Source organism: Sphaerodactylus townsendi, linkage group LG06 (assembly GCF_021028975.2).
Source record: "Sphaerodactylus townsendi isolate TG3544 linkage group LG06, MPM_Stown_v2.3, whole genome shotgun sequence".
Lineage (NCBI taxonomy): Eukaryota > Metazoa > Chordata > Lepidosauria > Squamata > Sphaerodactylidae > Sphaerodactylus > Sphaerodactylus townsendi.
Genome location: NC_059430.1, coordinates 100,014,722 through 100,040,010, shown reverse-complemented (window position 1 = coordinate 100,040,010; position 25,289 = coordinate 100,014,722). Strand labels below are relative to the sequence as shown.

Here is a 25,289-nt window from a genome sequence, read left to right as displayed (position 1 = left end):
TCTTTCTTAGTTGGATTTCTGAGCAGTTTTGACTATTGTTGGGATATTAAGAGGAAACGGACTTTAAATAGGACAGGGCAGAAATGCTGTCATCAGCTGCTTGTCTGCCTCAAATTCTTTGCAGTGAATTGATCTGGACTTCAGACGTGCTACCAGATTCTGTAGGGGCTGTGGTAGCCTCTTGAGTTTAATTGGCTGAGCTGCTCTGATGTCATAGAGAGATGAGGTGGTATCTCTGGCTGCCCTTGGTTCAGCCGCTCTCAGAGGCACAGGTGGAAGGGCCAAAAAGAGGAACAACTAGAAGATGCAGAAGAGGAGGGGGGCTGGGAAGACAGAAGACCAAGGAATGGGTGGGAAACTAGGAAAGGGAAAGTGGAAAATGGAATACTTCAGAGCAGGGACAGGCTGGGATGTTAAGAGAGCCCTGGAGCAAGCTCAGCTGAGTGGCCCCTGCAGTACAGATGACACTGTAGGTTACCCTCGGCCATCAGTGGCCCAGCAGGGCAATGTTCATTTAAAGGGCTGGTCCATCCAGGCACAGTGGAACCTGTGGAAGGGAAACGCCAAGGAAATGGGAAGAGAGGAGAAGTCAGGTGGCCAGGAGCTGCAGAAGAAAGAAGGATTGAACTTCACATATTGTTTGGAAAACTCCCGGCCGAATCTTCTACTGTAAGCCTGTAATGTCAGCAGGGGTGTACCGCTCAGGAGGACATATGGGGTCAAATGTCACTGGGCTGTGGCCATTTAGTAACATGGGAGGCAGAAAATCCCCCCACACCCTTAGAGAGCCAGCATGGTGTAGTGGTTAAGAGCAGGTGCACTCTGATCTGAAGAACTGGGTTTGATTCCCCGCTCTGCCACTTGAGCTATGGAGGCCTTTCTGAGGAACCATATTAGCTTCCTACACACACCAGCTGGGTGACCTTGGGCTAGTCACAGTTCTTCAGAGCTCTCTCAGCCCCACCCACCTCACAGGGTGTTTGTTATGGGGGGAAGGGAAAGGAGGTTGTAAGCCCCTTTGAATCTCCTTACAGGAGAAAAAGAGGGGATATAAATCCAAACTACTACTACTCTTCCTCCTCCTCCTCTTCTTCTTCTGGCAACAAGATCTGTCTTGCTTCCTTAAGCACAGGCCTATGTCTTTGCTCAGTAGCAAAGCACATGCTAAGCACATCCATGAGCTCAGATCTTGCAGTTTTTCAGTAAGGGAGGAGGTGATGAACCTAACATCATCTGCTGTGGCTGCTGGTTTTATTGCTGACTCTTTCCATCTTCCTCCAGATCTTCATCTTCCTTCCTCTGCAGCTGTGTCACACCATTAGTCCACCTTGCCCAATATTGTCTGTTCCTGTTGTGTCTTCCCCAGCATCTGTTACCTGATAGCCGTTCGTTGGAAAGGGGTGTGCTTTGCTGGTGCACTAAGCCTACAGTGTTATTTCCAGGCATAGATTCCGGAAGCAGTTATGTAAAGGTGTTCCACCAAATGGGACCAGAGGGATGAGTTGTGCCATAAATAGGACGGGGCCTGGAGATAGTATTTCCAATTGTTTCCGTACGAGCCGGAATATTCCCTGAGTTCTCCTCTTTTGTCTCATAAATTGTATAGTGGAATAGAACAGGATGCACAAGACTGAAGCTAAAATGGACTGGGGGAACACCAGGCTCTGACAATATAACTTTTGTCAAACTTGGCCCAACCAGAATGTGTATGGAAAGTACACTGGTAGCCATCATAGCATCTTGTGGCAATAAGTTCCACAGCCTAATTATGTAATATTGCTGGGGTGTAGTGTTTCGAGAAGCCGGCCACGTTCATACAGAAAACTCTGCAAAATCCATCCCTCTTTTCTCTGAATGTCTGATATAGCATCTGCTGTGGAGCCTCTAGCGACCCTCAAGCTGTTTGGGATGCTGGGGTCTTGTCTTGAAACCTTTCAAACTGTGAAAGGTTCCGTTCTGGTCGCCACATCTCAAAAAGGATATCGAAGAGATAGAAAAAGTGCAGAGAAGGGCAACGAGGATGATTGAAGGATTGGAGCACCTTCCTTATGAGGAGAGGCTGCAGCGTTTGGGACTCTTTAGTTTGGAGAGGAGACGTCTGAGGGGGGATATGATTGAAGTCTATAAAATTATGCATGGGGTAGAAAATGTTGACAGAGAGAAATTTTTTCTCTCTTTCTCACAATACTAGAACCAGGGGGCATTCATTGAAAATGCTGGGGGGAAGAATTAGGACTAATAAAAGGAAACACTTCTTCACGCAACGTGTGATTGGTGTTTGGAATATGCTGCCACAGGAGGTGGTGATGGCCACTAACTTGGATAGCTTTAAAAGGGGCTTGGACAGATTTATGGAGGAGAAGTCAATTTATGGCTACCAATCTTGATCCTCCTTGATCTCAGATTGCAAATGCCTTAGCAGACCAGGTGCTCAGGAGCAGCAGAAGGCCATTGCTTTCACATCCTGCATGTGAGTTCCCAAAGGCACCTGGTGGGCCACTGCGAGTAGCAGAATGCTGGACTAGATGGACTCTGGTCTGATCCAGCAGGCTAGTTCTTGTGTTCTTATGTTCTTATGAGCTTCCTGAGACTGAATGTCCTCATGCCTAGAGCCCACTGTAGGCCCAGATAGGTATCACACAAAGCAACCTAGCAATAAATGGTCTGTCAAGGTCATAACTACCTACTCTGACTAGCAGCTGCTTACCAGGATCTCAGGTATATGTCTTTCACATCACCTGTCACCTGATCTTTCTAGCAGGAGATGCTACGGATCAAACTGTGGGACCTTTTGCCTTCAAAGCATGTGCTCTTCCATTGAACCATGACCTCGTCCTCATAAGAAGCTCGCATACTTGTTCAGAACCTTGGCTTATCTAGGTTAGTTTTGCCTACTCTGAGTGGCAGCAGCTCTGCAGAGTTTCAGACAAAGGTCAGTCATGCCACCCGACTGCCTGACCCATCTAACTGGGGATGCCAGTGGATTCTGTAACACTGAAGAAGAAGAAGAGTTTGGATTTATACCCCACCTTTCTCTCCTGTAAGGAGACTCAAGGTGGCTTATATGCTCCTTTCCCCTCCTCTCCCCATAACAGACACCTTGTGAGGTAGGTGGGGCTGAGAGAGTTCCAAGAGAACTGTGACTAGCCCAAGGTCATCCAGCAGGAGTGTGGAAACACATCTGGTTCCCCTGATAAGTCTCTGCCACTCAGGTAGAGGAGTGGGGAATCAAACCTGATTCTCCAGATTGGAACCCACCTGCTCTTAACCACTGCACCACAGTCCCAGTCCTCCATAATTAGTCAGGAAGGAACCTCTGGTTTGACCAGGCCTGATCTAAATGCCGGATATCTGGCTTTCTCCTGCTGTCAGGCCAAGAGAGGAAGGTCTTCTGCCTGCTCTGCTTGAGCCTGCAACGTAAGTCCTCACTCTGGCTACCTAGATCAGCCCAGCCAAGGCTTAGCTCTTGCAAGTCACCTCAGCCATCTTAAGTTAGAGAGCACACTCTTTGAATCCGGGTTCAGACTTGGCCGTGACAGCCAGTACTGAAAAGCATTTATCAAATGCTTTCAAAAAGTACACTGATAGCCAGTGTAGCATCATGTGGCAGTGAGTTTCCCGGGCCAGTTGTTCAGTACTGCCTGTCTCTGCCAGTGGCTGCTCCTCTTGCACTGGAAAGAAGAGTTCTTCTTCTGAAAATAATGCGTTTTCAAACCACTTTCACAACTGTTTGCAAGTGGATTTTGCTATTCCGCACAGTTTCAAAGAGCACTGAAAGCATTTTCAAAGTGCATTATTCTGCATGTGCAGAATGAGCCAAAGCGACTTATAAACTCTTTTCCCTTCCCCCCTCACAACAACCCTGTGTGGTAGCTGGGGCTGAGAACTGTGACTAGCCCAACTGGCATATGTTGGAGTGCACAAGCTAATCTAGTTCACCAGATAAGCCTCCACAGCACAAGTGGCAGCGTGGGGAATTAAACCCGATTCTCCAGAAAGCTGAATCTCTGTCTCTCTTTCTCTACCTACTTGCATTGCTCTTGGTTTTGTCCTCCCGAGGATGTCTGAAGAAGCTCTGTGTTTCCCCCGGCTCTTCACTCTCTCTTCTTTCATTCCTCTGTAAAGAATAAAACCGAGGGACATTCCATTTTCCTGACTTATGGGCTTGTTTTTCCCAGGAGTTGGCTAAGACTGCTGTAAACAGCAGACGTCTCTTGCTCGCTGCCCCGTTTGTTCTTCCTGCTTTCCCTCTGTCCTCCCCGCTCGGTACCATGGCAGCTGCCACCTTTGGCAGAAGAATTTGATAAAAACATTATGATAGGTCAAGCGCATGTGTGAGTGTTACCGGGGGTGGGGGTGATTCTAGAGAGCTGGCAAGAAAGTGAAGCCATCCACATATCTAAGAGGTGCTCTTTTTTTGAAGCAGCTACATCTAGTAGGTAGGGATAGGAAATCTGGTTTCATTTTCCAGTTGTGCTACAACTTCCCATTACTTCCTTGGGCAAGTTACTGTTATCTGTATTGTATATACAACGTTGCTAGGTTCTGTTGTGGCAGCTACATCTAGTTAGGTAGGGATGAGTTAGGAAATCTGGTTTCATTCTCCAGTTGTGCTACAATTTCCCATTACTTCCTTGGGCAAGCTACTGTTATCTGTATTGTACATACAACTTTGCTATGTTCTGTTGTGGCAGCTACATATAAGTAGGGATGAGTTAGGAAATCTGGTTTCATTCTCCAGTTGTGCTACAACTTCCCATTACTTCCTTGGGCAAGTTACTGTTATCTGTGTTGTATATACTACATTGCTATGCTCTGTTGTGGACGGATCAAAATCCAAAGCAAAATCAGCTTCTTTTGAAGAAGGACATCACTCGGAACTAGGGGCCTGCAACCAAACATCAGCTTCTTTTGAAGAAGAGCATTGCAAGAGACTAGATGCCTGCAACCAAACTTTTGGATAGTTATTTCTTATCCAACAATGAGTTTCAGCCTGCTTGCTCGGGCTGTGTGCAATTCTCCTCTGTGCCCCTTCTCTTGGTTCTCTTTCTTCTCTTTTTTTTTCATTCGAACTCTTTTGGCTTCTTCAGAAACGCCTCGGGTTCTGTGACTCACAACACTCCAAACTCTATGTGAATGTCAATTTAGTCAAAATCCAGCAGTAACTGCAGATTACAAGGACCTTCTCCCCACTCCCCACTCCCCTGCACCCCCCCCCCCTTTAAGAAACGTTGCTAATCAAGTGCTGAAGTTTCTCAGATGTTCTGCCTGAAGAGGAACCGGCAAATTCACTGTGAAGTTTGCTTTAGGGGAAAATTCGGTGGCAGTGACTAACATTTTGCATTCCCCTTTAACTGCTTAGAAAGAAACTCAGCTGACCGGCCCAGGGGCATCCTTCGGCCTACGCAAACCCATTTGCTTCCTTTTTGAGTTTTTTAAAACGGGCCTGGCAGCAAGACAAGAACCAGATGTTGCAGCCCAGACGCTTTGGAAGATCCCTTGGGAGCAATTTTTCAGGAGCTGTGCTGTCCCTTTATAAAAACCCTGGCCAGTGAACCATAGCCACAGCTGTTTCCCAGCCTGTGATTATGGGAGCCGACACACAAGGGATGCTGCAGTTGAGAGCAGTCGTCCAGCAAGGGTCGGTTTCGCCTCTGTGGCTCCGCTTTGACACCCAAGAACATGACAAGGGCCTGGCTGGACCAAACTGATGACTTGAGATAACTTTCTAGCACTTGAGAGAGGCTGCCCATGGAGGCCGACGGGCTGATCGATTCAGGACTGGTGAACGGGAATGCGTCTTTGCTCCACAAGGAACGGAATTGGGGTAGTCACTGACAGTGGCTGTAGTGAAGGTTACAGACATGGATAGCTTTAGAAAGGGGGGTTTGACAGGATTCATGGAGGGTAAGTCTTTCAGTGGCTGCTACCCATGGTGACTGAAAGGAAGCTCTACATTCAGAGGCTACAAACCTAATAGCAGTGCTCAGGGGCAGCAAATGCGGAATGCCTCAGCCTCTATGCCCCTTTTTGGGGTTCTTTTGGGCAACAGTTTGCTGCATGATGCTGAACTAGATGTCTCAGTGGTCTAATCCAGCAGGGCTTGTCTGATGTTCTTGCAACCAGAGAGTCCAGAATTTTGTTCCCACAGACTTCTGGGAAGTCTTTCTGGAAAAATTACAGCAGCAACAACCTGTCGTCCCTGGCTCCTTTCCATGGAGTTTTTGTTCCGGCTGAGTGTGCAAAAGGGGAGCAGGTTTTCTTTTGAAGATCCACCCAAAAATGTCTTCTAATGGTTCGCAACCCAAGATTGCTGCCAGAGCCTGTCCGCATGCTGTGTGGATATGAAAGTGTGCATTTATGCAAGCCCTGCTCACTTCCGCATTGTTTTTCTTTCCTCAGCTCCCAAGCCTGGCCACATTTACCCGCCCACTGCACCACTAGAGGACTTAAAAAACCAGTGATTGTTATATTTCTAAAGTTTTATAGCAGTTATTGGGGCTAAGTGTGAAAAAGTCCTCCAGTGGTTCAGGGAGAGATGGGCCAAGGAACAGGCAGGGAAACTCGTGTGTAGATGTATGAATGCTAAATTTTATTTTATTATTTAAAGGTATACCACCTTGGAACTGAAGGCTCTATTTAACCATGGATGTGCCTGTCTTGCAAGAACATGTCTCATCATTTTAAAAAGTTAGTGTGCTTACCACGCCTTATGGCTATGGACCCAATCCTTGCGCATAGATTGGGGGAAGAAGGAGTTTCTTTGGTCTATCTTCAGTCTACTACTAAGAGGAGAACACTGTTCTCTGCCCAAAAATGAAACCAGGAGGGGGATTGTTATAGAAGGAAGCAACTTTCTCATTGCTGCTTTCTAGATATGTATTAACTTCAGCCGTTCATTGGTAGCAATGCTCCCTTGAGCCAGCATGGGGTGTAGTGGCTAAGAGCAGGTGCATTCTAATCTGGAGAACTGGGGTTGACTTCTGCTCTGCTACTTGAGCCGTGGAGGCTTATCTGGGGACCAGATTAGCTTGTGCACTCCAACACACGCCAGCTGGGTGACCTTGGGCTAGTCACAGTTCTTTGGAGCTCTCTCAGCCCCAACCACCTCACAGAATGTTTGTTGTGCGGGGAAGGGAAAGGAGATTGTAAACCCCTTTGAGTCCCCTTACAGGAGAGAAAGGGGGGATATAAATCCAAACTCTTCTTCTTCTTGAAATCAAACAAGACACTTCAGGCTTCAGACATGCTTTAGCCCTGAAGTGGTGTATGATTTGGAACAGAGGTGTAGGGACATTGGGCTCTCGAATATTCATTGCTAGATTGTTTATTTACTCACTGTTGTTGGCCATCTTTCCCATCACAACTAGCCCACACAGTGGTTCAAAAATGAATTTTAAAAAGCTATATGTGTGGGCTTTTTAAAAAACAGCAACCTTGGTTGTGGAAAGTGCTGTCAGGTTACTCTGACTTATGACAACCCCATGTGGTTTTCAAGGCAAAAGATGAACAGAGGTGTTTTACTTTTTCTTGCAACTCTAGCAACTTTGGACTTCCTTGGAGGTCTCCCATCCAAGTACTTACCAGGTCTGACCCTGGCTTACCTTCCAAGAGCTGCTGAGATCAGCTTGAAAAAAAACCTTACACTGCTCCAATAAGAGAGGCCACTTTTCTGGCTGCTGTGCTGAGAAGTAATCCCCTGTAACACTCTCAGTCCAAGGCCCTCTGGAACAGGCAGTAACTTTAATCCAGTTAAGATGGGAGACTGGACCCTCCTCCCCCTATCTTGGAACACAAGCACCAGAAATCTTTCTGTCAAAAGCTTGGGAAGGACAGGTGACATCAGTCTATTGCATCAGAGTGAGGTGAGACCATCCCCCTGTGGCCAAGGGTCAAATGAATGACCTGACAGGAATCACGGAAAGATCTTAGTGGTGGACATGGGGAGAATAAATCCTCTAAATCAAGGGTCTGCCATCGATGGCTCCACAGCCGAGTGAGGCTCAATACAGAACCAAATATGGATCTTTAAAAAAGAATATAAAGTCTTTAAATTAAAAGAGACTTTGACAAATTTTCTTTGGCTCAAGGAACCCATCCAGAATACTTAGGAGCCAGATTCATTTTTCAGCCTTTGGGCTTTCAGATTTTAGTGACCATATTTTCTAATGATTGCAACCGCAAAACCTAATCGTACCTCTTTATGATTTCTCATACTTTTATTAAAGCTATGACAGAAGTGTTGTTAACAGCTCCAGCCTAACACGCCCTTTATATAAGTAGGTTCTATGATTCCCAATGTAGTCTTTTAATTGGTCACGTGAGACCTTCTTTTTTCCTTTCACTAGCTGCTAGCAGAAGAACAAGCTGGATCCAATTCTTTGAGCTTCCACTGAGAATTAGTCAAAAAAGCTACAATAAAATAATTGCTGGCAATGCTAGTCATCACAATGAAATTTCTTGTGCCATGGTGACCTGGCATCTGGGAATTTGTCCAGGATTGATTGATGCTAGAAGAACCAGTGTGTGAAGATTTTGATGGGACTAAAAGGCTTCCGGAAGATGCTTTAAGGAAAGGGAAATGATAGAAGTGAACAGCGGGCAATAATCGAAGTGCGAAGTATACACAGATTTATGCAAGTCCACTAAAGCAATTGTGCAGGGTGCTCCTGCGTATATTTCTTATTCCAAGATTTTGTGTGCACCATTTCATAGTTAGGGACTCAAAACAGCTAGTGTTTGGGCTTCAGAAACTATATGAATAGTCACCATGCCAATTATCAGTCATTTTAAAGTTGCATATTTTTGATATTACAAATGAGGTTTCTTATCCTGGGTGTTTGTCGGTCTCTTGTTCTGAGTTTGGCTCTTTGATTATGAAATATGTTGACCCTTGCTCTGAATAGTAGACACGTAGCAATGATTAAAATCGTGACGTTTGCTCTACCGATCTTGTATAACAGCCCAGACCCTCTAGCTTATTTGCATTTCCATTAAACAACTTTAATAATTCCCTTCTACAAGGAACTCCCAAGATTATAGAGGGGCCAGGGCTAGGAATATGTAACAGTATTCTCAGTATCATTGCCAAACTATAGTTCCCAGGATTCCCTGGGGTTAGACCCTGCTGATCGAATGGGTATAAATCTGATTATCAGTGTGTAGTGAAGATATGACTTGATTTCCTGCTTTCAACATTTTCTGTGCTCCTCCTCCTCCTCTTTCCCCCCTACCATCTTTCTTCCTGTCACTCAAAACTAAGAACAACACAGACTAGAAATAGGGTTAGAATGTTGGTGGGTATGGAAGGTTTGTAGTTTCTTCCAGTGTACACACACCAGATGAAGATCAGTGGTGCAGAGGCGAAGCAAGGGGGAAAGCACCCGGTGCACTGGTGCGTCCCGCCCCGGAACGCCCCCACCACACTCCCACAGGGGTGCGCGCCCGGGTGCATTGCGCGCACCCTGGTCCCCTTGGAGCTACGCCTCTGCAGCAGTGTCATGAACAGAGTGATAGGCTTTTACGGTGGAGACTTGGATTCAAGTCCCTGTTGAGCTTGGGCAAGCAATTGATGATCTACGTAACCTTTCTCACAAGTTTTGTGTGAAGATAAAATGGTATGTGCCATACTAAACTCCTTGGATGGATCCTAGGCAGGGCAACACATGGGAGAAAGACGTGCTCATCCTCTCAGGTGGCTTTGAAGGCTTAGGAAAAATTTGCTCACTCTTTACTAACGTCTGATGAGTATTCCCCAGGAAGATGCTTCATCTAATGTGGAAAGTAGATAAGGATCGACCTTCCTTTTGCCAGAAAGGAGGTTTTTTTCCTCATTGCATTCTGTCTCAGTCTCATTTCCCAAGCGATTCGGCAGCCCATTGATAAAATCTGACTGAACTTGCAGTGCCCTGTTATGTCATACAAGCACTGACTGAATCAGGGACATCACCAACTTAGCAACAGTAGCATAAAACATGCTGATGCAGGGACTGGAGTCAGTGGGGAATGTCATGGCAGGCCGATGGCCTGGGAGGGGCTCTGCAAAGTGGGAGTCACTACCAGTGGAAGGAGCCACAGCCCCCACTCCGTGTAAGGAAGACAAGCATAAAGTTGGAAGGAGCCCTGGCTGCGCCTGCCCTGCATAATATGGGCAGGCATGAATCAGGCAGAAGTGAGCCTGCTCCTTCCTTCACCTGCCAGAGGAATGGGGCTGGGCCTTTGGTGGGGTTGCTTTCCAAAGTTGTTTTTGCCTCCCTGTCCACCCCTGTTAGATGGAAAGGATTAGTGTTGTGCAGGTTTGCAGTTCTACAGCCCCAGGCCTCATCCATGACAACACTTCACAGTTTGGAACAGGGACAGTCTTGCATTCCCAGCCGTATGCTTATAGCAAGAATCACCCCAACATCTACACTCAGGGGTTCTGCTCTCACCAAGGCATACAAGTGTCTGAAGCAAAAACAGACAGTGATGGAGCAACAGAAGGGAGCAGACAATGCTCTAGGGGCAGCTGGAACATGAAGTACTGTTAAGCACACACCCTTCTCCAAGGAGGAGCTTCCCTTGAAGGTAAAAGCACTGGAGACTTACGGCATGGTGCAGTGGTTAAGAGCAGGTGGATTCTAATCTGGAGAACCGGGTTTGATTCCCCCATTCCTCCAGCTGAGTGGCAGAGGCTTATCTGGTGAACCAGATGTGTTTCCGCACTCCTTAATTTCTGCTGGGTGACCTTGGGCTAGTCACAGTTCTTCGGAGCTCTCTCAGCCCCACCTACCTCACAAGGTGTCTGTTGTGGGGAGAGGAAGGGAAAGGAGCTTATAAGCCACCTTGAGTCTCCTTACAGGAGAGAAAGGTGGGTTATAAATCCAAACTCCTCCTCCTCCTCCTTCTTCGCTGTCAAGTTGCAGTTGACTTGCAGTCAGGGCTGGTGACCAGATGACCAGATCCCTTTTCTTGCCCACATTTCCTATCTGACCTCAGATTCCCCAGAGAGAACAGAGAATGATTCTGCATCCCCAACAGTATCTTCCTGATCCCCCCCACCCCTTTTCTGGTGTCTGAAACTGTGATTTCTTCTTTCATGGATACCCATCTACCACCTCCTTTCACTCTGGGGTGGAGTTCATCTCTTCCAAGGCCCAACAGGCATTTGGCCAAAACTCTTTCCTGATGCAAAAACCATTGAGGAGACATTGACAATGGTTAAAAATATTCTTTCCGTCTTGTAGGTTAGACTGATCTGCAGTAAAGAAAATCCAAACCTGTAACTTTACATTCAACTTTATTTGTTCCTGGTAATTGAAAAGATGCTTGGGACTAGGCATGTTAAGCTTATTTGGCTATTCTGACACCACTTATAGCCGGGGTCCCCATACTTGCTGAGCCTGCAGGCACTTGGGGAGTTTTGAGAGAAGATGGTGCCGCAGCAAAATGGTTGCCATGGGTAGAACTGCAGTATTTTTCCCCCTCTGGGGGCAGGGAAGGGGAATTTACCATTTGAATACATTTGGGCTTACATTTGGAGAGGGTGGGTGTTTGATTTTCCCCAGTCCCTTCATTTGGATATGGTTTAAAGTTTCTGTTATATGAAACATACACTGAAATGAAACAATCCAGGAAATAAAAGATTGCAGATTTGCTCATTATGCAGAACACAGGGAGGGTCTGTGGTCCCTACTCTGGGTCCAATACAAGATACTTTGTTGATTGATTTACAACCCTCCTTTCTCACTGAGACTCAAAGCAGATTACAAAATATAGCACAATGTTGTCAGACAGCATAAGACATCCAATAATCATTACAGGAGGAGTAAGATTATGAAATTAGAAAACACTGCAAACAAAAATGGCACAAAACATTCATGCTATATCCTAAACACTACAGAAAATAGGACGAAGGCAGAAAACGTATTAAGGGGAAGATAAATACTTATGATAAACAATGGAACAGAAGAAATCTTACTCCCTTTGTAAAAGCACTCGCGTGGACCACCGTAGTGCTTTGATTATGCGTTCCTGCATTGCAGGGGGTTGGACTTGATGGCTCTTGGGGTCTCTTCCAACTCTGTGATTCTATGATCCCCAGTTTTATTTGTAAAATGGATATTTCTATTGTACTCAGTGGAATGCTAGAAGCACTTCTGCAAAGAGGGAGCCACAACAGAGAATGCACATAGATGGTCAGTCTGTTGATATTGCCCGTGTTCAGGGTGGTACCTTTAGCAAAATGTAAAGTGATGCACATAGGGGCAAAAAATCCAAACTTCACATATACGATACAGGGGTCAGTGCTATCAGTCACAGATCAGGAAAGGGATTTGGGCGTCTTAGTTGATAGTTCCATGGGAATGTCAACTCAATGCATGACAGCTGTGAAAAAGGCAAACTCTATGCTGGGGATAATTAGGAAAGGAATTGATACTAAAACTGCAGATGATAATAATAAGCAGATAATAATTGATAATAAAAAGCAGTGGTGCGACCACACTTGGAGTACTGTGTTTAGTTCTGGTTGCCACATCTCAAAAAGGATATCGAAGAGATAGAAAAAGTGCAGAGAAGGGCAACGAGGATGATTGAGGGATTGGAGCACTTTCCTTATGAGGAGAGGCTGCAGCGTTTGGGACTCTTTAGTTTGGAGAGGAGACGTCTGAGGGGGGATATGACTAAAGTCTATAGAAAATATTGACAGAGAGATTTTTTTTCTCTCTTTCTCACAATACTAAAACCAGGGGGCATACATTGAAAATGCTGGGGGGAAGAATTAGGACTAATAAAAGGAAACATTTCTTCATGCAACACGTGATTGGTGTTTGGAATATGCTGCCACAGGAGGTGATGATGGCCACTAACCTGGATAGCTTTAAAGGGGCTTGGACAGATTTATGGAGGAGAAGTCAATCTATGGCTACCAATCTTGATCCTCCTTGATCTGGGGTTGCAAATGCCTTAGCAGACCAGGTGCTCGGGAGCAGCAGCAGGAGGAGGCCAATGCTTTCACATCCTGCATGTGAGCTCCCAAAGGTGGGCCACTGCGAGTAGCAGAGTGTTGGACTAGATGGATTCTGGTCTGATCCATCAGGATTCAGTTTCAGCTTTTTCACTCTTGGCTGTGTGAACATCAATACCTTTTCAAACTAATTAATGCCTTAGCATTCAAAGCACTAGCGAGCATTCTGTTGTGTCTCTTGTAGGGAAAGAATGTCCAGTTATGCAGCAGGAAGGCCTCCAGTTGGACCCAAGCAGTGACAACCATGTAAATATAACTGGTGAGTATGTTTTGTCATTCCTGGAGGTGTATTTTTCATCACTGGAAATGTCTTTCTCTTCCTCTTCCCTCCCTGCAGTTTGGCAGGATGGGGCAGCAACAAATCTGCCGTGCTCTGTTGCTGCCCAACCTGGTCCTGGGGAGCTAAGATCTGCAAATGAGGCGGGAGGAGGATTCATCTCCAGGCAACAGGCAGGACTAGCTCAACCATACATGCAACTGAAGGGTTGCTAGAACACTAACCTGAGACTGAAGGGGCATTCCTTGGGATCCTTTGCAGTGGCTTTCCTTTGAAAGGCTCAAAGCTTTTCTTCAAAATTCTCCTGGAATGATAGCTTATAATCAGTTCCTAGGAAATGGCAGCTCTGAGGGGTGGGCTTTGTGACATCACATCCCAACTGAGCTCCCTCCCCCAAACTCTGCCTTTCCTGGGCTCTGCCCGCATCTCTGTGAATTTCCCAACCTGGACCTGGCAGCCCTAAGGAACATCCTTTGTAGACTCAAACGATGTGGTTGGGACTAGGATTGGAGGCTGGAGTGAGGGTGGTCTTGAGACTCTGAGGTCCGCAGATTTCTCTCGTGTTCACAAAGTTCTTGTACTCCAAAGTGTGTTGGAGCTTTATATAATTAGAAGGTATACATCTCACACTCTCCCAAAGTCAGAGGTGTAGCAAGGGGGGAAAGCACCTGTGGTGCGTCCTCTGCCCCCGTCCCGCCCCATAACTCCCCCGCCACACCACACCCACAGAAAGCCCTGTCACACACCCACTGGGGCGTGCGCCCCGTCCATCCCCCCCCCTTTGGAGCTATGCCTCTGCCCAAAGTTCATCTGGGTAGAGAAAAATAGATTAAGACGCTTCCCACCAAATCCTTGTCTTAAAGGTTTCATAGGATGCCAGCAAGAAAATCAGAGGAAATGTGTGGGTCACTTCCATGAAGGCTAGTGACATGTTTCACCAAAGGATATTTAAAGTTTGGAATGTCAAGTGTATGTTTTCCAGTCCATCAGTGACAGGAATGTGATTTGTATTCAGAAGGTCCCTGATTCAGTCCTTGACTTTTCAAGTTAAAAAGGATCTCTGATCAAAGATTCTGGGAAATACTTTGCTTGCCTTTTTCCTGGAAAACCACTGCTGGGGACAGCTGACAACATAAATGCCAATGGGACAGCAGCATGACTTTGGTGCAGGCAGTTTTATTAAAAAAAATGCAGGGGGGTGGAGTCTCATAAAATGTGCATTTTGTAAACTTGGTGAGATTAATCACCAGTGTTAGATACCCAGGATATGGAATAGTATGGCCTAGTCCTATCTTGTCAGATCTTGGAAGCAAAGATCTTGGATGGGAGACCACTAAGAGAGACTCTGCAGAGAAAGGCAATGGCAAACCACCTCTGCTCAGAGGCAGAGCTACCAGGGGCCGGGGTGTGCGCATTGCACTGGGCGTGTGCCTGGGGGGCAGAAAATCCCCCTGCCCCCCACAGTGCTCCCCTCCTGCCCCCCATGGGGCCCCCCCGCACACTTACCTTCGTGAAACAGTGCAGGCAGAAAAAGCAGCCTGTTCCCTTCAGGCTGAAAACGACCTGGTGGGAACTACACTTCCCAGGAGATCTTGCAAGCCCCAGGATCTCATGGGAAGTGTAGTTCCCACCGGGCCATTTTCAGCCTGAAGGGAGCAGGCTGCTTTTCCAGGCTGAACTAAGGTAAAGGAGGGGTGGGGGGACAGGGCGCCGTGGGAGGGGGTTTGCGGAAAACACAGAGTGTGCACCAGGCGCGCTCTGGCCCAGCTATGCCTCTGCCTCCGCATAATCACTTGCCTTGGAAGCCCCTTGCTGAGATCACCATGTATAATTGGTGACTTTACATCACTTCGATATCCATTAATATCTAGATGCTAGATGTCCATTCAGCCTGCACCAGCAGTCTGTACACATAACCAGACACTAGGAATTGTGCCTGTTCCATAGGTGTATAAGCAATATGCCAGTAGGCTTCGGCAAACCTGTCAGCCCCTTTTTTCTATATCTTTTAACAGGATTTAATCTTGTTAGAAGATTTGGCCTCCTGAGGACCCCAGCCATCAAGAAAATTCGCAATCCGAAAGGGCCTATGATCCTGCGGCTGGGTAGCACCCCTCTGGTCCGATCTACACAGTGAGTGTACCAGTTTTTGGCTTTAAAACCCAGCGTACGCCTGTGTTCGTGTGCCTTTGCATGTTAAGTAAATGCTCCCAATTGGAGCTGTTTCTTCTAACCACAGTACTGTGGATTATCTATTGCAGAGACAACAGCAGAGTTTGCATGTAAGATCAGCTCTCTGGGCATATCTGTGCTACACACTCAAAGGGGTTTGATAAGCATTATTTCTCCCTAGGGAATCCTAGGAGCTAAAGCTCTGTTACAGATATCCAGCAGAGAATTATCAACACCTTTACCATGAAAATGATAAAACAGGTATGAGTACACAAGGTAGATATTCAATCAGTGTCAGTGGGGAAATCAGAGTGCCTTATTCTTGGGGCTTTCCTGGAGAAAATCGAACTTTTCTATTGAACACCTGCCCTGTGAGGCAGGTCACTAACAGGGCCATCATAAACTGAATTGTATCCTTCTAAGTTGAAGTCCGCAAGCTCAGAAGGGGGCCACTCTGCTAATGCTGGCCTGGCAGTTTCCTAGCAGCAGTGGCATAGTGGTTAAGAGCAGGTGTACTCTAATCTGGAGGAACCAGGTTTGATTCCCTGCTCTGCCACCTGAGCTGTGGAGGCTTATCTGGGGAATTCAGATTAGCCTGTACACTCCCACACACGCCAGCTAGGTGACCTTGGGCTAGTCACAGTTCTTCTGAGCTCTCTCTGCTTCACCTACCTCACAGGGTGTTTGTTGTGAGGGGGGGGGGAAGGAGTTTGTAAGCCCCTTTGAGTCTCCTACAGGAGAGAAAGGGGGGATATAAATCCAACTCTTCTTCTTCTACTACTACTATTACTGAAAGAAAGTGGTTCAAAACAAATGATTGAGTCCGCAGCAAAGATTCGGCCTTCCAAACATGTTCAGTTTGCCATCCTCTGGAACTTAATCCAGCCCAATCTTTGTTCCCAAGTTCAGATCCTCACTCTGTCACAAGACTCACTGGGTGACTTTGATCCAGGCCATTTTCTCACAGGTTATTTGCCCTGACTTCATCAGAAAATAAGCAGGGTCGGCCATGGTTAGTACTTAGATGGGACAATACCACCAGGGTTGCTGTGCAGAGGAAGACAGCATTAAACCACTATCAAAACACACAATGGAGTGCCACGTATACCATGTACAAAGAAAACACATTGCACCCCTGCTGAGGCAATAATAGTCAAAGACCTGTTAAATCAGGGTGTGAACCCTCAAGCATGTATTAAGAATGGGTGCTGTGTGGTTTCCGGGCTGTATGGCCGTGTTCTAGCAGCATTCTCTCCTGACATTTCGCCTGCATCTGTGGCTGGCATCTTCAGAGGATCATTGAACATCAGATCCTCTGAAGATGCCAGCCACAGATGCAGGCGAAACGTCAGGAGAGAATGCTGCTAGAACACGGCCATACAGCCCAGAAACCACACAGCACCCAAGTGATTCCGGCCGTGAAAGCCTTCGACAATGTATTAAGAATGATAATTAATGATAATAATTCAATATAACCACTGCTGAAGTGAACAATGAACTATTAAAGTTACTGTACACATGCTCTGATATCCGTTGTCTCACCTCTGCTCATCTCTCACTTTTAAAACTGGACATCACTTTATTACTACTATTATTACTATTACTGCTACTACTACTAATAATAATAACAATATATGCCCCAGGGTTTAATGTTGTTAGGAAGACCTTTTTTATGCCTTCCCACAGCAATGTGGTTAGGATTGCCAGACACATGCCTGGAACCCCTGAGAGGCTTTGGGGGAAGACACATGGAAGTGATCAGTGGTGGGATCCAAAAATTTTAATAACAGGTTCCGATGGTGGTGGGATTCAAACAGTGGGGCCGCCGCACACACGCACCTCCAGTCCCTATTGGGCAGGGAGGTTGCTTTAGTAACCCCTTCTCGGCACTCAGAAAAAATTAGTAACCACTTCTAGAGAAGTGGTGAGAAGTGGTTGGATCCCACCTCTGGAATGTTACCATGTGAAATGCCCCTCAAGGAATACCACCATTTTTTATGGTTTTTACCATAGAGGTTGGTGGGATTTCCTAGAATGTTGCTCAACAAAGTAATGTCTTTCTTTCCTTTCTGCTCCATTGAGCATGGGCAGGAGGCAGGGAGCACTGCTGGAAAGCTGTCTGCTATAAGTGGGCAACTGACATGCTTAATTGCAATGCATTAATATGTCTCCTTAGGTTCCCAATCATTTTCCTGATCTTTCTCAATCAAACCTGCTGTACTATGAAATTTTGGGAAAGATCCCAGAAAAGTCTGGATGGATGCCATGTGAGTGGGGATTTTCCCCTTCACATGGCAACCATTTTCTCTGACTTTGTCCCACAGCCATTTCTTCCTCCTAGCACTAGGAGGCTTTTTAAAAGTCTGCAATTGAATGTTGTTATATTCGTATAATGTTATAATAATCTGTGTACTAATTCATTTGAATTCCTAGCATTTAGTTTTTTACTAAAAATTGCAGTATTTAGCAGAGGCGTATCTAGTTTTCTGCCCCTGCCCCCCCCCATGGGCGACCCCCTCCCCCACCATGATGGTCACCCATACAAAAAACAATTTTTTTTGCACCAGGTCTTGAAGTCAGTGTATGGACCCGGGGGGAAGGAGGAGGGGTGTGGGGGCAATTTTCGGGCCCCCCATGACTAAATGGCTGCAGCCCGGGGACATTTGCCCACATATGTCCCCCTGGGTGGTACGCCCCTGGTATTTACCCAAATGCAAAAATAAGCATGTCATCCCCACACACACAAATCTTACATTCACACAGAAGTTAGTTATGATATTTTGTTATTGTAACATTCTTAATATAGTAATTTTAATTTGGGTTAATTTACTTCCTTTGGACCCTGGCTTTAAGGAAGCTTACCTCATTCTCCTCTCCTCCTCCTCTCCTCACAAAATGCAGTGAGGTAGGTTAGGCTGAAGGATTGTGACTGGCCACAGGTTACCCAGCGAGTTTCCACGGCATGAGCGGAGATTCAAACTCAGATCTTCCAGATACTTGCCCAACACTCTTTACCACTGCACCATATTGGCTCAGTAATATTCAATAATATTAAACAACCACCCCAGTGACCCAGGGGAAAGGGTATGGCCGCTGCTGGTGGACTGAAGTGGGGAAATCTTCTGTCTGGAAACCTCATTGCTGCCATGGTATAGCAGCAGCCGCACTAGCAATGGGGAAACCACGCAAGCTTGACCATGCGTGAAAACCACCCCAATCAGTTTCTTCCTTTCAGCACAACCTACCTTACAGGGTTGTTGGGAGACAAAAAGGCAGCGGAGCAAGATATCATTGTACTCCTTTCTAAATTTCCTAGATGAACAAAATAAATACATTTCTCATCTGAGCTGAGAAGCCATCATAGAATACGCCTCAATCAATGCTAGCTTTGTGGGCAAGCAGTGCTGGTCCCGATAACTCCACAAAGGAGCTGGAGGTTCCCCGGGGCAGGGTTATTATGGGTAACAGAGCAAAGAGGGCTGGATGGATGTCTGATTAATCCTAGAAAGTAAATCCAAGCAGAAAACCCACAGAGTCTGGGCATTTTCCAGGACCTTACGCAATCCGCTGCTCTGTCTGTGTTTTCCTTCCTCAGCTGAAACTTGGCACGTGACTTGACGGTCTAGACAGGCGGACTGAACGAGCTTAAGCTGTTTACTCACTGGGCCATTCCTTTCATCGGGGCCCAGCAGCAGTGCAGAAGGGGAAGGCATAGAAAACGACGCCCTTGCCTTGCCCTCCACCTTAATAATCCAAAGGAGAGGAACTGGGCTTGTCCTTGGTCTTTCGTGGGCCCTGCAGAGGTTTCTCAAACTTGATTCTCAGGGAGTAGCTCCAGAATTGCATGGATTCTGGTTTAGGGTTGCCAACCTCCAGGTGGGACCTGGAGATTTCCCAGTATTACACTCGATCTCCAGATGAAAGAGGTCAGTTTCCCTGAAGAAAATAGCAGCTTTGGCGGGTAGACTGTAGAGTTTATACCTCACTGAGGTCCCTCCCCTTTCCATGCTTCACTTGCAAATCTCCAGGAATTCCCCAAGCTGGAGTTTCCAACCAGGATTGCCAGGTCCCTCCTAGCCACTGGTGGAGGAGGAGGAGGGTGTGTCTCAAAGTGAGGCCTAGTCCCCAATGTTGTGGGAGTGATTAAGTCACTTACGGAAGTGATGTCATCACTTTGCCAATGACAAAGGAGATGCTCTGGTATTTGGGCAAAAAACTCCATGGTAAAATATGTTTTTACAGAAGAGTTTTGCCCAAATGCCAGAGAGTCTCAGTGTTGCCTGTGTGATGATATCATGTCTGGAAGTCACATCATCACAAAAGTGATATCAAGGCATCCTTTTAAGCCTGGTAAGACCCCTGCCAGCCAACTGGATGGTGCCATGGGGAGGGACTCAAAGATCCCCTACCCCAGTGATGGCGAACCTTTTTGAGACCGAGTGCCCAAATTACAACCCAAACCCCACTTAATTATCGCAAAGTGCCAACCCGGCAATTTAACCTGAATGCTGAGGTTTAGTTTAGAAAAAAACGGTTGGCTCCCTCTTCCTCCACCCCACCTGCTTGAGCAGGGGCCAGCCTGCTCTAGCCTCCAGCAAGTCCCACACGCACCACTCTGTGTCTCTCCAGCATCTCTGCCTCCTCTGCACCCCACCCCTCCGGCAGCAGCCACCCGGAGCACAGGCACCAGGCCCGCCAGCCAAGTCCTCCCTGCTCACCGCGGTGCATGCACGTCGTGCTCAGTGGCCCAGGCCAGCCTAGATGTGTGTGTGTGTGTGTGTGTGTGTACGTGTGTGTGTGTGTGTGTGTGTGTGTGTGTGATTTTCCGCTCCCCACATGACAAACTCTGTGCATGTGCCCACAGAAAAGGCTCCGAGTGCCACCTCTGGCACCCGTGCCATAGGTTCGCCATCACTGCCCTACCCCCTGCAGGGGTCTGGCAACCCTATTGCCAATCCTAATTTTAACCCTGTCACGCTAGTTTGGGAAATACCTGGAGATTTGTGTGTTGAGGGGGGGGTGCCTATGGAGGGCAGAATTTGGAAGGGGAGGGAATATCATCAGGGTACAATCCCATATAGTCCATTCTCCAATGCAGCCATTTTTATCATGGGATCTGTTCTTCATCTGAACCCTAATACTGAAGAGATCAAGTGCAGGGGAGCAACTGAGGGCAGGGAGTTCCAAGATGGAGGTACACCCCAGAAAGGAGCCACCTGAGTTGTACTCAGGATCCAAATCTAGGACCAAGCTCCTTGATGGTATTCATTTATTTAAGTATTTATATCCTGCTTTTCTGTGCTGTATGTCTGCCTGTGGGTGTTACGTTCTGTCAAGCTGCTTCCGACTTGGGGCAACCATGTGAATTAATGACCTCCAATTCAATGAATTTACTGCGGTTTACCGACCCAATTACATATAAAACCAACATGAAACAAACAATACTGATAAAATAAAAGGATACAGAACAATGCCAGAATTAATACTTTATAATCAGTGTCATTTATCCAAACTAGACACAAAATGTCCGATCCTTATTGCCGCTGAAAGAAACTTAGCTACAGGCAAGGTAGTTCTTTGCTCGTATCCTCTAAGACAGTGCGGTCCAAGCCTGGCCCTCCAGATATTTGTTCTTATGGGAGTTGTAGTCCAGAAACATCTGGCGAGCCAGGGTTGAACACCACAGCTCTAAGAGGATCTTAATCAGTATCGAGGGTGATTGGCTTTCCCACCTACCAGCAATGGCATTATCCTCAGCTGACATATTCTAAGATAGAGTTTACAGAAAAGCAGAATGTGTGCCCGTGTTTCCACCTCTGTGCCATTGCATGGGCAGACTCTTGCAGAATAGGGGTTGCTTGTAACTCTACTACAGAGCACCTCCAAGGGAAACACATTGAATCTGGCCTTAGTGAAAAGCTTTTGATAGTGGGGAACAGTCAAAATCTCCAGATAATTTGCTAAACAAAAAAAGAGATCATATTTTAAGCCAAGGGAAATTGGAGAACAGGAGAAGATGGAATGAGTCCGAACTCTGCCAAGGTGACATCCTTAAATGGAGCAGCAGTGGCATAGTGGTTAAGAGCAGGTGTGCTCTAATCTGGAAGAACCGGGTTTGATTCCCCACTCTGCCACTTGAGCTGTGGAGGTTTATCTGGGGAATTTAGATTAGCCTGTGCACTCCAACACATGCCAGCTGGGTGACCTTGGGCCAGTCACAGTTCTTCTGAGCTCTCTCTGCCCCACCTACCTCACAGGGTGTTTGTTGTGAAGGGGGAAGGGTAAGGAGTTTGTAAACCCCTTTGAGTCTCCTTACAGGAGAGAAAGGGGGGATATAAATCCAACTCTTCTTCTTATTTCCAAGCTCTGATTCTGGGTTGAATCTTATCAGCTGGCAGAAATACGTTGTTCCCGACTTCCCCAAAAGATTATGCTGGAGAATGGGAGTATCACGACAGCTAGTGTTTTAAGGGTTATAAGCAGCAGATATAAATCCAAACTCCTCCTCCTCTTCCTCCTCCTCCTCCATAGAGCCATATCCAGGAAAAGAAGGGGAAGGCGTAAATGAGGTTACTTTATGTACAGTTGCTCTGGACCAACGACTAGAATAATCATTTTAGACTAAATATATAAATAAACTATTTTGAAAGACAACTCCATTCTTAGAGCCCTGGAAATATTTTCCATAGGGTATAGTGGACCCAATTTTTTCAGATTTGCTCCCCCCCCCCCAAAAAAAAACAACAACACCCGCCCCCCCAAAAAATATGGAGATTTGAGATTTTTGGGGAATCCTGAAAATGGGGTTCACTATACCTGATTTTGTTTCCTTTGGATGCATACCCCTAGATGCAGAAGTGGACCCAGAGTAGAGATTTCAGAGTCAGGCTCTGGAATGGCCAGATCTGAAGAGAGAAAGTGGCAAAATCTGATGTTTCCTTTCCGTGCACTGTTTGCATGTGCCTGTGTCAAAAAGTTTGCTTTGAATCCCTTGGGGTTTCCCCTTGCCCTTTTCCACTGATGGTTTCAGTCAGTTTATGTAACAGGTGGGCGAGTGCCATGCCTGTTGGGAGTAGGTAACGTTTGTTTAAACATTTGGCTAGCTGGGGGTAGCCTGTTATGATCTCCTTCTGTTGGTTCTTGTTTTGCTGGGGTGATTCACAAATCAGGCATGTTCCCGAAAAACAAAGCAATGAGCAATGAATGAGAGGTGATTTGGAACAGGTCTCCGAGAAGACGGCACCGAGATCCGTTTGCATCCGGTGTTTGGCGACGCCAGGAGAGCGGCAGCCAGAAAGTGTTAGCTCAGGTCTCATTCCTGAACCGGGGGGAGGGAAAGCTGCAAGGGAGGGAGACAGAAACTCTCCCACGTATCGAACGTGATGAGCAAACCATCTGAGCGGTGATAAACTTTTGCAAAGCTGTTATCGCTCCTTGTCAACCGGAGCTTCTCTTTGCTGCAGCCTGGGAGATGCTTGTGAAAAGAGGCCGCTGCAGCGAGGCTGGAAAAAGCACCTTGCGGTTTGCCAAGACTGGAAGAAAATGAACTGTGGGTGGCAGTCAAAGGCTAATGAGGGGTGGCACAGCTGGCAATTGTCAGAGAGAGATGTCTGGATTTTCCCTAATAGGTTGCAAAGGGGAAACCTAGCCAGGCCAGCATCAAAGATCACCTGCCTTCAGCTTGATGGTCGCCAGTTGAGCAAGTCTGTGCACCACTAAGAGGAGAAAGGGGGAACTTGGGGTAGGATGGAGCAGCAGTGGAATAGTGGCTAAGACCAGGTGCACTCTAACCTGGAGAACCAGGTTTGATTCCCCGCTCTGTCACTTGAGCTGTGGAGGTTTATCTGAGGAACTAGATTAGCTTGTGCACTCCAACACCTGCCAGCTGGGTGTCCTTGGGCTAGTCGCAGTTCTTTGGAGAGATCTCAGCCCTACCCACTTCATAGGGTGTTTGTTGTGGGGAAGGGGAAAGGAGATTGTAAGCCCCTTTGAGTCTTCTTGCAGGAGAGAAGGAGCCACGTGGCGTAGTGGTTAAGTGCTTGCACTGCCACTCACATAGTCAGGAGTTCAAGCCCCCTGTGGGTTAGATATCCTGGCAGCTGGCTCATGGTCAACTCAGCCATCCATCCATTCCTTGGTTGGTAAATGAGCACCTAGCACATAGCTAGGGAGTAAAGAATAGCCGGGGAAAGCAGTGGCAAACTACCGGTACCCCACAAAAATGGCTTGCCTATGAAATCGCTGCTTTCAGTGGTACCCCAGGGTCAGACACGACTGAAGGGGAAACTTTACCTTTACTTACAGGAGAGAAAGGGGGGAGATAAATCCAAACTACTACTCCCCCTCCCCTCCTCCTCTTCTTCTTCTTCCTCTTCCTCTCCTTCTCCTTCTTCACTGTGGCCTGTCAGTTTCTAGATTATACACTCACTCAGAGCTATTGTTTTTCAGTCCCAGGTGGTGAGTCAAAGCCAGAAGGTTTAGCAAACCCCTAGGAGACCTCACTGAAACACCACTTCTTCGGAAAATCTGTAAGAGATGGACGATCTTAAAGCTCCATGAGCCTGATTTTCATCTCTGCCTCCCATTCACAAGGCCTTGTGCATAAATAAGATGTTGATGGAACATGAGGAAGTCTGTAATGGAAGGAATCGTGTAAATATCTGATGATGGTGGTGATGAAGTCCCAGGTTGATTCTCTGATGGGACAATGTTGTGCAATAATAAGAAAAGAATTCCACAGATGAAAGTGATCCCAGCTGAAACTCAGGTTTCAATTCTCCTGATTCTGTCTGGTCTAATGCCTGGAGAAATGAACACAGATGTTAACGGCCTGTTATTGTTGCTAGTAGGGAAAAAATGTTGGCTGGACTCTGAGATCTTGGGCTCGTGGTGACCTCATTATAGTATTCCTATAAAACATTAACTTGTGTTTTGGAAAAATATGTTTCTGGGTGATATTTAGGGCTGCCGCCTTTTCTTCCCGGCAGAATCTCCCTGTGCCTTCGAGCACATGCAGAAAGTGCCTCCAGGGAGCCTGGGCATATTTGTTTATTTATTTTTCAAATTTATACCCTGCTCTATCCCTGCAGGACTCATATTGATGGAAGGGAAGCTTCACCTATCAGATCCCTCCTATTATGCAGCTTTTAAAGACACTGAGATGCAAACAGGCTGAGAAGGATTGCCTGGGCCACTTCAAGGCATTTTGCCACCACAAGCAAGATGGAGCTGTTCACTCCTGGTACCACCCAGAGACGTGGCTCCAAGGGGGTGGGTGGGGCGGCGGGAAGTGCTAGTTACATCCCTCTACCCTCCATGCTGCTGAAGGCAGGTCCAAGCCAAGACCCTGCAGTGCATCAGCACCTTCTTCAAGGTGCTTCTGCAAGCCGTCCCTAGAGCAGTCTGTTTGAAGATGCCAAAGCTAGCAGTCCCTAGCACAAGTACCCTGTTTGTTTTCACTGTGCATCTCTGAACTGCTTTATATGATGCCCTTTTTAAAAATCAAGTGATTTCATTTTTACTTAACATTGTGTGGTTTTTATAAAATAGCATTCCTTAATTCCCTGTGAAGCACTAGCTAACGAACAAAATGAACAGATGCACACCAAATTACTCGCTGTAGGTTGACAGTCTTGTTCTGCTTTAAGATGGGCATTTATATATGCATGTGAGGTGTCAATCTCCACATTCAGGGAACTGAATTGCCACACGGAAGGACGTATTTACAGGTAGCTGAAAGCTGCTCTATCTGATCTGGATGGGCCAGCCTAGCCTTATCTTGTCAGATCTCAGAATCCAAGCAGAGCCAGCCCTGGTTCGTACTTAGATGGGAGG

At 46.7% G+C, this 25,289-nt stretch overlaps 1 protein-coding gene across 1 annotated transcript in view; it reads left to right on the top strand.

Annotated features, from left to right (window-relative positions):
- The window catches only part of COL16A1 (collagen type XVI alpha 1 chain), a 156,694-nt gene that overhangs the window by 14,837 nt on the left and 116,568 nt on the right, over positions 1-25,289 (top strand). The window contains exons 3-4 of the mRNA XM_048501613.1: positions 13,191-13,265; positions 15,299-15,416. Of these exons, the coding sequence (XP_048357570.1) occupies positions 13,191-13,265; positions 15,299-15,416 (193 nt within the window). The remainder of the gene's footprint in view (positions 1-13,190; positions 13,266-15,298; positions 15,417-25,289) is intronic.